A 12,096-nucleotide genomic window follows, 5' to 3' on the forward strand; every position below is an offset into this window, starting at 1 on the left:
AGCGAATTAGCAGACTCCCACGAAACGCCTAGCAATTAACAGACATGTTTCCCACATTATAGGAATAGGTAATGGCACTCGACAGGGATGTCTGCTGTCTCCACTCCTCTATGCAATGTATCTGGAGCTGCTTTTACATGAAAATTCGACAGAGGTCGACCATAAGGGGTATTCCTCTGGGGGTGGGGTGGTGTCTCGAGTGGGGAGAGGATGAGAAGGTTGTTGCGTTCGCGAACGATATGTTGCTCACATTGAGCCACCCTGAAAAATCAATATTGGCATTGCAGGAGGAACTGAAGGATATAGAGAAAGTTGTAGGCTTAAAGATTAATATTGGGAGATAGATTTTACAAATAGGTCTTACTACTTGCAGAACGAGGTCTTACCCTCTTACTTTCCGTTTGTAGAGGCCGATACCTGCATTCAATATTTAGGGGTTAATATTACTAAAAGGATCTCACAGCTATATGACCATTAACCATACTACAGAAGATTAAAGAGGATCTGGGGAAATGGTCCCCACTTCGTATTTCATGGCTAGGGAGAGTAGCGTCCATTATGATGGTAGTCCTCCCAAGAATGCTTTATGCATTTCAGGCTCTACCAATAACGGTCCTGCACTCCTTTTTCAAAGAACTGAACAGAATGGTTTTGAGATTCCTATGGTGCAATAAAATCCCCAGAATTGTGCTACGAACGCTAATGGCGCCTAGAGAAGGGGGTGGGAGCTTACCAAACTTTGTGAAATATTTTGAAGCTGCGCAGCTATGGTTTGTCGGGGAATGGTTTACAGGAAATACTACAAAACCTTGGGCAAGGATGGATAGGGCGGTGGCGGGGTGTGCGTTGGAAGGGGTTCTCTGGCTATATACACGAGATAGGCCCCCAAACATGCAAGCGAGCTGGGTATTAGCGGTAGTATGTGACATATAGGATCGACTATTGGAAAAGGAAAAATTGTCCACATGCCCATCCCTGTTCACTCCCTTGTTTGGGAACCCGCAATTTGCTAAACGGATGGTACAAGGAGCATTTAAACATTGGCGAACAGTGGGATGTGTGAAAATCCGGGACAAGATGCAGGGAGGCGATATTTGTTCATTTGAGGATGGTCAACAGTTAATTGGTCTTTTAGAAAAAGATAGGCTAGAATATGATCAGTTGAGACATTAGTTAGGGGTGTCTGGAGGCTAAACAGCAGCGGGGAGAGAACTCGCAGTGTTCTAAAAATGTTTAACCACACATACTGGAGACGGACAAATGGTGTTTAAGCCATATGGGATATTGATGGACGGAGAAAGGTAACAGACCTGGGGATATATGCACAAATGGGAGAGTGGAAATATGTAGAGGTCATTGGATACATTTATGGACAAAGATTTCCAAATTAAGCAAAACGATTCAGATTAGAGAAATGTGGTATAAGATCATGGTTCAATGGCATTATACCCTGGAAAGTTACACGCAATGTTCCCAACAGTAACTGAACAATGCTGGAGAGCCTGTGGTAAGGAGGGGCATTGGAGACTTATATGGTGGGATTGTCAAATGCTGAGGAAGTTCTGGTAAGATGTCATGAATCAAATGAGGACTGTGATTCCCTCAAATGTTGATCTGACGCCAAGGGAATGGCTGTGTGGGATGTTCCACCCGGAGATGCACCTGTTTACTAAGATATACAGGAAATCTTTTTTGTTAATGTTGATGGCAGCATGGTTCATTATAGCGAGTGCATGGAAGCAGAAGAAACCACCAACGGTTGAAAATGTTAATAACAATAATTAATAAAATAAAATGCCAGGCTGGGGGATGGTCTTATTTAAAGGGCTGCCTCAGGGAATGGCCCAAGTTAGTATTTCCAGAATACCTTTTCCCCCTCATCTTAAATAAAAATAGTTTGCATTTCATGGCAGACTCTGGTGTCTAAGCGTGGACTTGGAAAGTAATGATGATCGGAGTTTCGGAGAATAGGGCAGAAAAGTCCTGCACGCATTAAACTTGCGATAAACACTTTTAATACTCTTTTGCAAGGAATATTTACGTAACTGTTGTGAGGTATCACAACTGCAGCGCATTGATGCTCAAACATGTGCCATGTCTAATTTAACAATGTTGTTTTCCCCACTCAGAATGGAATGGTAACGAAAGATCTGATAAGGCTGAAAACTCTCCTATCTGAAATTGAGGTATGTTTTAGAATTGAGAAACAGTTGCTTTTGATTTTGAATGTTGTACAGTATACATACTGGTATATAAATGCACACAAAATCTATGCAGATAGTACAATGAAAATATATTATAGGGGAAACTCCATTTCAATGTTTGAGAACACGTTTAATTGAGTAAAGGTGTGCCTTTTTAGATGCAGATTATCTGTATAACTGAGTCCCCCCCCTTCAATAATTTGTTGCCAGAATCTGTTCCCACAGTCTGTGACTCATTGATTCACTCCCACTGACTTTTCCTCTTAATAGAAATGCTTTAATCAATTTAGTTTCTTCCCCCGCCACTTCACTCTCATTTGGCACCATGCTCCATACCACTTACTTCTCACCACACCTCTCATTAACACTTTCCCCTGGCACACGGCCTGACATGCATAACCCCACTGTGCCCCCTGTCTTCTCATGTACCCCAACCAGTTACTGAGCCCACCCCCACCCTATCCATTTCCTCTCCTCTCCTTACCTGTTACTGCTTAGCACCTGTGCCTCTGCAGAGTGACCACTGATCATAGAAAATAGATCAGTATTCAGAGTACAGACACATCGGCAGGCAGTTGATCCGGTTTCCCAGATAAAGCGAGGATGGACTTGGTGAATCCCATTTAGCTAATTATGGGTAAATGCAAATAATGACCCAACATCAGCAGTAAATGGTCCTTGAGCTCCTTAATTTCAACCTTGTTTCATCAAAGTTCTTTCTTCCAATTGCACACCTTGCCTAAAGTTATTTTTATCAATGTCTCTCTTAATGCAATGTGTTTTTTCAAATGTTATTTTGTTCTTCAATGTACTAAACCACATTTGGCGCATTTCTCAAAACTCGTATGGTGGTCGGATTTTTAGGTCCTTCATTAATTGTCAGTTTGCAAGATGTCTCCATATTGTATTGGTTTGTTGGTAGATAGGCTGCACAATTAGTGTTCCTGGCACATTTAAACCTCGAAGGTTGAGTTGATGTTTTTGATGCTTTGACAGCAATCTCACCCTCTGCCGATGTAACCTTTTGGTGGACAGGCCAATAAGAAAGACAGCAAGGTGGCTGGTGGACAAAGTGAACGCTCCGTGGTTCAACCAACTTGAATATGCTTAAAGTAGCTGCCAAAATGGTACAATATTTGTAATTTCAGTCGACATGCAATACACTCTTTGGTGCAGTATGCCACTGAGTCTCCTATTAGAAGTTCTTTTTTTCCCCCCTCCATTGCTGATGGGCCTAAAGATAAATGTATTGCACCTCGCGATACCTGGTCACGGTTGTCCAACTCCAGGATATCCCTCATTAATATTCATGGACAAACATTTGCATACATGTATGCACATTTGTTATGACTATCATTGACGGGGTAGCCTGAAAATCTGAAATGGATCCAGCCTTTGAAGCCTGGAGTTGGACAACTCGACACAATGTGGTGGTAGACTGAAACTGGACTGATCATGTACAGGGGATTGGCCAATTGCATGGTGATGTATGACAACATGCTTCGCTGACCTTTATGCATGCATGTATGGACTTCTTGGTCACTGCATTTGTACTATAGTTTAGGAGTTTGAGCTCTTGTCTCTGAAAAGAGCATCTAAGGAGCAGAGTGCACATATTGCTTTTGATTCACTTCTTTTCTTTTACCTAAATGGGCTGCAATTTATATAAATGGTAAGATGTGGGTTTAACCAACAAACAAATAATTCACTGTACATTTTACTTATTTTTGGAACCAATTAAGCTAACTACTTGGTAGCTCAGGGCATCTGCATGTGCACTTCAGATGGTCTGTCCCAGGAGATATTGCATTTCGATGACATTTGTCATTTATTCCCCTCCTAAACTCACACCTTTTACTACAATGAATAGTTGCTTTACCGAAATGTCTGTCTGTGGTAACCTTTCTTTCACTTTAATTGATAAGTTGTTTGGGAAGACATTACCCAAATTCTGTGGGCAGAGGCTTTTTCTTCTGGCAGCAATTAACCACACACATTGGTAATCAAGGGAATCTTGACTGTTTGTCTTTAGTGTACATACTGTAGTGATGTAAGCTTCTACAGGGCTACATGTTTGTGCAATAGGTTGCTGATGTTTGAATGATCTGTGGTGTTTACCACTCTGTTACCTCACTGTTGTATTGACTGCATACCGCTGATAAATAATCTGGTGTTAACTTCAAATGGAGTGCCGGTACCACCTCTGGCCTCTGCAAGAGTTTTGCACCTTTCCATGTTGGTGACTTCGGACTGCCTGCTCAGATTAAGATGTGCTTTCTTGTCATTTGGGGGTGGGGGGTTCACCAAAAGGGCGCCTCCAAGAGGTAAAGGCGCCCTTCATCCCCAATTCTCAAGTGCTGGGCCCAAAGGTCTGTTTGACTGTGACAAAGTCCCCCTGCAATATTGTGGGGACATTTAGTGCGATGACCAAGGATGCGGGAACCTCCCTGAACTATTGGACCATGAACCTAGGAGCAGTAAGTGGAGGGTTCACTGATCTACCTCACTAAGCCCCCGCTGGATCAAAGTGCAGCTGACCATTAATTGCCTTGCTACATGACCCGCAACCTTGTGCACGGGCATGCATGACACCTGAAGGGAAAAACCAGTTACACCATAACCAATCACTGAGCAGCAATAATTCTACACTTGTGCAGTCCCTTGAACCCAAATACAAGGGATATCACAGTATTGAGAAGTGTGGATGTTGGTAAACAGTTGCAGGAGCTTGTAGCCAGTTGGTTATTTTGGTCATAGACAATGAAAAAGACTTGGACAGGGACAGTGGATTGGAGTAGGTTGGAGAATATATCAAAGTGGTAGACGAAAGACTTGAACTGGAATGAAGGAGACATCAGGAGGTGGGAGAAAGGGTCTTTGTGAAATGACCTTTTTTTAAAGGTGTCAAGAGAAAAGGACCGATCTACTTTGACTGATTTTCTTTTGATTGGAAAACCGACGTTGTGAAGAACTTTTGCTCTTGAGACCTTAACATGCAATTTTCCCTTTATTTTAATATTCGTGCGGTTAGCTCCCCATTTTTCCTAACCACCCCTCCCCAGCTCCTAAACCAAAAACGCATACACACAAAAAACCAGACACACACCACCTCACCTCCCCTTATTATACACACGCACACAGACCCATTCTCCTCGCCCTCCGCAGTTCCTGGTCCCGCAGAGCCTCTCGGCCCCTGCACACATTTGTGTGTGGCAGGGGCATGACAGTTCGATTTTGAAAGACCGCTCTGTGCGGTCACGGAGCGGTCTTTCTTAATCAACCTTTCAGTGAAAAGATCTTTATAAAAAGAAATTTTCCCTGGGAACGGGGAGAATGACCTCTGGGATTGGAAGGTCGACATTGTCTGGTGGGTGTCGCGAGGTGTTGGGTTGGTGATGTGTTGGGCAGTGATATCAGCAAGTGGCTTGCTAGGAAGACCCCAGGAGGAGGACAGTGAGGCAGAAGTCAGCCAGAGCAAGACCCTTCTTGGGGCACACTTTGTTAAAGGCATGCTCAGACGCCAATCATAGGGGGTTAAATTGATGATGGGCTGAGAAACAAACTTTTGACGTGGTCTAGGAGGAGCAGGCTCAGAGGAGAGGTTGTGAAGCAGGACAGATTTGTGACCCTAGGAAAGGGAGGTGACGGTCCCCTTGTGCTTGCTTCAGAAGATTGGCCTGAAAGACCTTCTAGTTCTGTATCAGAGTGGAAGAGAAGCTTTTGCTAGATCTGCATCTTGTGGTGGAGACATGATCTCTACAGGTCCTAACTGGAAGACAGGAGCTGGTCATCTCATCAGGGGAGGAAGGATAGCTCAGGGGAAGGGCGTTTGTCTTGGAAGCAGGACAATGCAGCGCAACACGGTTTCAAATCTCAATCCTGCGCTTAGCACCCTCCACCACCTGGTAGTAAGCGCATTATAGATGAACAATTATTATCCGGAGCCCAATCTGAGGACTGAATCCTAGAAAACCCACATATTAATGGGTTAATAGTGTGGATTTATGAACTTCAGAAGGACTGTAAATGTTGACTGAATACTATTCTGACCCTTTAGGTTTGAAGTTTTAAACCTTGGAGAGTAGTTCTTATGTTAAATAAAATCAATTTTTACTAAAGATTGCGTTTGGACACTCTGAGAACCCCACTTGACTATATGCCTAAAGAATATATATGGCTTTACACCGTATGTCCTAGAACAGCTTTTAAATTAACTTACACTGTATCTCTTGGCACACTCCATCTTACAGCAACTTAGACTTTCTACAATTCACCTTGAATACTATGACCCTATCCAACAGAGTTTCTATTTTGTTCATGCCCATCCACAGGGTTGGGGTACATGCTTATATCTACTGTAAATTATTTTTAGGATAAAATACATTGTTTGCATAATAAGTGTCAACGCGGGCAGGGGCTGCAAACTGGCATCAACTGGCCCCATTTGAAATAAATGGGTCAATGTGATTGCAGTGGAATTTCCCTCTGCCAGCATTGACACCATCAACCCAGTCATGTGTCCTATCCATTGGTTGTCTACCAGTACAGTGGTTTTGATGGGGCCTTTTACACCCTCCGTACAGTGCATGAATGTGTATTGTGGACAAAGCATTGTTATTTTGACCCTGTTGAATGACTGGGAGACACCTAGTGATAAAAGGATACAGTCTTGAAATGCTGATTTGGATGTGCATCGGAAATAAATTTGGGACAATGTTTTTTTGTTTTTTTTAAAATCTATGCAAATGTTGCTTTCAAATAGTGTGCTATACCTTCTACATCTTAACTCTTATTTTAATTCTTATTTTCTTCCGCCAAATATATTTTTATTTTATCTTCAAACCTAACATATGCGTTCATGAGTGATACAAAAACAAATATCCTGTTGGGTCCAAAACGTGAATAGTAACAATACCCAGACACATGAACAGTGATATATCAGCCAAGCAGAACGTGTATAACAAGCTTGCAAGTCATGTGGTCTTGTGTGAGATAATCACCCTCGTCGGATAATAAAAAAAAAACAAGAGGGTATTCAGGGTCCTAATCACCTCGTCAAGCTTGTAGATCGGGACAAAAACTCACTCCAATAAACTCGAATAGCAGGTCAGGAACACCACATGTGCCAGTAAGTGCACAGTGAACCATAGCCACCAACAATATGGACCAATGTTGGGTAATCTCTGCCTTAATGCCAGTAAGACAGAGATTCTCCTCATCGGCACGCCTGCACCCTCATTTCCTGTCACTCTCTGGCCGGCCTCCCTTGGCCCTCTTCCTGCTCAAAACCGATTATATTGGCCTTGTGACAATCCTACCGTGCTAGTGCTTGAGAAGGTGGTAAGTGCAGGGGGTGAGGGGTTAGAGGGCGAAGTGTAGGAGTGGGGCGCCCCAGGGAAGGGCTGGGGCTGGCAAGAAGGCAAGTGCCAGAAGAAAAAGGGGGACAGGGAGGATGAGTGCGGTGGGTAGGGTGGACCAAGTTGGGCTAGTCTGGGGGAAAGAAGACTGGTGGGGGTTGATCTGGCCCCTGTATGACTCTGAAGGGACCAGTCCCAGTTGTAACAACAGAGGGAGAGTTACCACGGGAGGGGGGGGGAGAGAGTGAAGGAAGAGGAGAAAAGGGAAGTCTTGAGAGGTTTCCGGAACTTAAGGCTGAAGTTGGTGGAGGGGGGGGGGGTAAGGAAGGCCATTCTAGAGGGAGCAGCCAGCAACAGAAGGGTATCCACCTCCCACTCTCTGCTTGGAGAGACGTTTGAACTGCAGAGAGTTGGAGCCAGTGGCCCGAAGGACTCTTGTTGGGAGGCATTCAGGGAGGGAGAGATGGATGTAAAGAGGTCCCAGGCCCCAGACTGCCTTGTGGATGATCCAGAGCGTTTTGAATTTGATCCTTGCGGTCAACAGGAGCCAGTGGTGAGATTTTGGGCAGGAGAGACGCAGTCCATGGAGTTAAGCTAAGGATACATCTTGTAGTCCTATTCTGGATTAGATGGAGGGGGCAAAGGGAGGAAAGAGGCAGATTAAGGAAGCGGCTGTTGCAGTAGTCGAGCCTAGAGAGAACCAGAGCTCTCGTGTCAGTGAGCTTATGGGGGAATGAGAGGAAAGGAAGAATACCTCTGAGGTGCAGTTGGTAGTTTGACGTCAGAGATGTGAGGAGCAAAGGAGAGTGTGGAGTTGAAGATTACACCAAGGTTCTTAGCCTCACGGGTGGGTGAGGGGATGGGATCCAAGTAGTCTGGCCAGTGAGAGGGGGGAAACAAGGAGCAGGCGTCCCAATGAGTAGGATCTCTGTTTTACTGGCATTAAGGCAGAGCGCATTGGCAGAGCACCATGCCTGAATAGCAGTCAGGCAGTCGGGTATGAGGGAGGTGGTGGTAGAGGATGGCAGCTTGAAGGAGAACTGTGTGTCGTCTGCATAACACTGGAAATGAGGTGAGAAAGTGGAGATCAGGTAGGCCAGAGAGGCCAGCTAGATGTTGAAGAGCCATGGCGATAGAGTGGAGCCATGGCGGACGTCACAGGTAGTGTGGTGGAGGAGAGAAAAGGTCCCATTTGCACTTGAGAGGGTCTGTTGGAAAGGAAGGAGCTAAGCCACACCAGTGCCCTGTCCGTGATGCCTAGGGCATCACAGAGACGGTTTATGAGGCTAGAATGGTTGATGGTTTCAAACGCAGAAGAGAGATCTAGGATGATAACAGAGGGGAGATGGAATCCAGGCTGGAGAGTAGGTATTCATGGGTGTTGAGAGCGGTTTCTGTGCCTCTGGCATCCCTAAAAATTGGAGAAGGCTGCTTTACAGACTTTTATAACGTATAATAACAGTAAAAGTCTGGAGGAAGGAATCTCAGGGGCCAACAAGAAGCTTGGACAAAAAGAGGACAAGGAGGCAGCATATAGTTTTATTTTCTTTAAGTCTGTACAGCAGTCTTATCCAGGAATTTTCCCCACTTTAAGGTTCTTGATGGCAACCAGGATTTCCTTTTGTGTTATAGGCCTATCTAAAAACGTTGAATGCACAAGTGTCCTTTTCGGAAGGTCCATCCATCTCTAGTATTGTGCAAGGTCGGCCTCATCATCTTTCCTCTCCTTCCCATACAGAACCTGATAATAGTCTGCAAAATAAACTTAATTTTTATTTTAAAGAAAATATGCACACAAACTTAAACATTCAGGTTGCATAAAAGGATGACTCAACCAACCTAAAAGTATGGAGATGTAACATCAAATGATTAAAATAAAAAATAGCACCCCCATCTCCATGCAAGCATTCAAAACAAAATCATAAATTACTGCTTATGACCCTGCCCATGGCAGAGCATTATAAGCAGTATGAAGGAAAAAAAGCACTGACTAGTCAAAGCTTTTAATTTTAACTTATCTAGTGCTCACTGCTAAAGTAAGGAACAGCTCCAGTCACTCTGGATTGCGAGCTTCAAAAATATCCCTACAACTAAACTGGGACCAACCATTTTATTTGCAGCACTCCATATCATTGGCAAGCCAGAGCATCTCGTCTCTAATGGTCAGAACCTAGACCTAGGTTCATTCCCCTTCCACTTTGTCACATTGTGGAGTAAGTTTCGATAATAGATGCACAATTGCATAATAGAATTCCTACTATTCATCCTGGGGTGAAGAATCGGATATATAGATTTGCCAGCTACAACCAAATTGGAATACCTATCCACCCTCGTCCTAATGTATGCAGTACCCCATGTGAGTGGGTCAGAAGTGTGAGGTGGACAACTTTGTGAAGATCTTTCTAAAGATGCCATTTTATTAACTTAAAAGGTTGGATAAATGCCTCCCTATCCCTACCCTGACCAGGATTTCTCTACCTAAAATACACTGAACAAAAGGTTTCTGTCCCTCAAACTAATATATACCACAATTGAATAAGGTCATTTATGACAAATCAAAATGACAAATATAACCGTTACGCTTGCCCAGAATCAAGCAGGATTCTATTCAACAGTTCCAAAGTATAAGGAAAGCCTGTCTTATAAAGTTATAACTCTGTTCTTTTGGTTCCAACTTGACAACATAAATTCAAATATAATTCAATGTGTTCTTATTTGAATTTAACCAACAGTTCAAAAGTATTCCACAAGGTTTTCTTCTTTTCACTTTTGACAAAAGAGCTAAAAGTAACTTCTTCTAGACCAACAATGCTTTTTTGTTTCAACAGTTCACAAAAAAACATATCAATGTTGGATAATTCTGCAGCAGTTTATACAAAACCTGTTTCAATGCTCCATGTTTGTCAGGATGATTCAGAAGCAATTCACCCAACCATTTTAGCAGTTTTGCTACTTCTTCTTTACATTATTTCACCACCACACCACAGTACTTCTTTGACTTCCACCTGGTCTACTCCCTTCTTCGGGTCTACTACTACCACAAATTTCTCTGCTCCTGTATACTCTCCTGCCAGAACAGAAACAAAGGCTACACAGTCCTCTGACCTGGTGTACTCTCTGTACTCTCTTTACAGTCCAGAGTAAACGTATAACTTCAAGTACTTCTGTGGTAAAGATAGGCTTTCAACAAATTATAAATGTCTTTTGCCTTATGCATCACATTTAGAAATCTCCTAAGGGAACCACATCAGCGCTGCTGGTTATACATTTGTGATTGCCCCATGCAATACACGTCATGCCCCACTCCTTCTAAATACTTAGTGGCAGGAAGGCGCCCTTCTGCTACACTTGTTTCCCCTTTCTTTCAACAAACCATTGTGAGCAATCTTCATTTATCTTCTTTGCCCTTCTTAGTCTTTAGCAACATTGTTTATAACCTTTCTGTTGCTGTATTGCTCTTTCTCTGAATTGCTGATTGAAAGGAGCTTGCTTAAGAACCACTTTCTCATGGCTTGGGTAACTTTTTAATTTTTTTTTATTGAATTAGTTAAATCAACTTTATAATTTATACATTTTAAAATACAAAATTTCACTTAATACATCTTAAAAATGTACATTTATGAGCTCTTAAATTGAGAACAATTTACAAATTCCAATTATTAATGAAGATGGCAAATATTTCTTGTCATTCATTATTCTTAAAAACGCATTAAATCAGTTTCAGTGCATACAAGAAGTTTAAAACAGCAATTCGAAAAGTGGTTAAATGACCTGTAAATAAAATGTTCCACAATTGGTCAGACGTAATTGATCGATGGTCTCCTAGCAGTGTTCCAATGTGCATGCATCTCACAACATAGGACAATTAATTAATAAATGTTGCAACGTTTCTTTATCAACTCTCAGGCAAAAACGACAGACATTTTCATCATTGGAATTTGACCACGTCTGTTTCGTATAGCTCTTGTTGGCCATAGGTTGAATCTTAGCCGTAGAAAGTCATAGCTATGAGAGACTGAGGGTGATTCCAACATAAATGGTTCAGTTACACTATATCTTTGGTCATGAAATGGGTTGTTTTTGAAATCTTTGTACTTTTGACATTGTTCTCTAGAACAAAGCCAATCACTTTGAAACAGCTTGGATTTTGCTGAATTAGGATTTTCAAATAAAGCTTGCAAGGAGATGTTCACTTGCGCTAGTGTTTGAATGATGGTATCATTCTCCAGTATTGGATTTTTCATAGATTCAGATGCTTGAATATTCCCCGTCGTCAGACTGGGAATGATCGGTGATAAAAATAAATACATTTTATTTTTAATATACACACACATTGCTACATAGCAATGCATGTACATAGCCCATTATGGCCTATGAGCCATTCTATTGTGTAGTCCCTCCACCTCACTTTGGTCCTTTTTGGGCTTAAGCTCCGCCCCGGCAGCCATCTTCAGATTTTTCACCACAGTCTAATTGACACAGGGATTTCTCAAGCTCTCTGAGCTTTTTCGAATTTACTTCAAATTTTACAGTAG

General features: G+C 42.7%; 1 protein-coding gene across 9 annotated transcripts in view; it reads left to right on the top strand.

The window, feature by feature from the left end:
* HELZ (helicase with zinc finger) overlaps positions 1 to 12,096 on the top strand; it is a 2,743,493-nt gene that overhangs the window by 366,836 nt on the left and 2,364,561 nt on the right. For all 9 annotated transcript variants that reach the window (XM_069655034.1, XM_069655036.1, XM_069655035.1 and 6 more), the window contains exon 5: positions 2,130 to 2,186. In XM_069655034.1, the coding sequence (XP_069511135.1) occupies positions 2,130 to 2,186 (57 nt within the window). The remainder of the gene's footprint in view (positions 1 to 2,129; positions 2,187 to 12,096) is intronic.

This window comes from Ambystoma mexicanum, chromosome 3q (assembly GCF_040938575.1).
Source record: "Ambystoma mexicanum isolate Mex_15411 chromosome 3q, UKY_AmexF1_1, whole genome shotgun sequence".
NCBI classification, from domain to species: Eukaryota; Metazoa; Chordata; class Amphibia; order Caudata; family Ambystomatidae; genus Ambystoma; species Ambystoma mexicanum.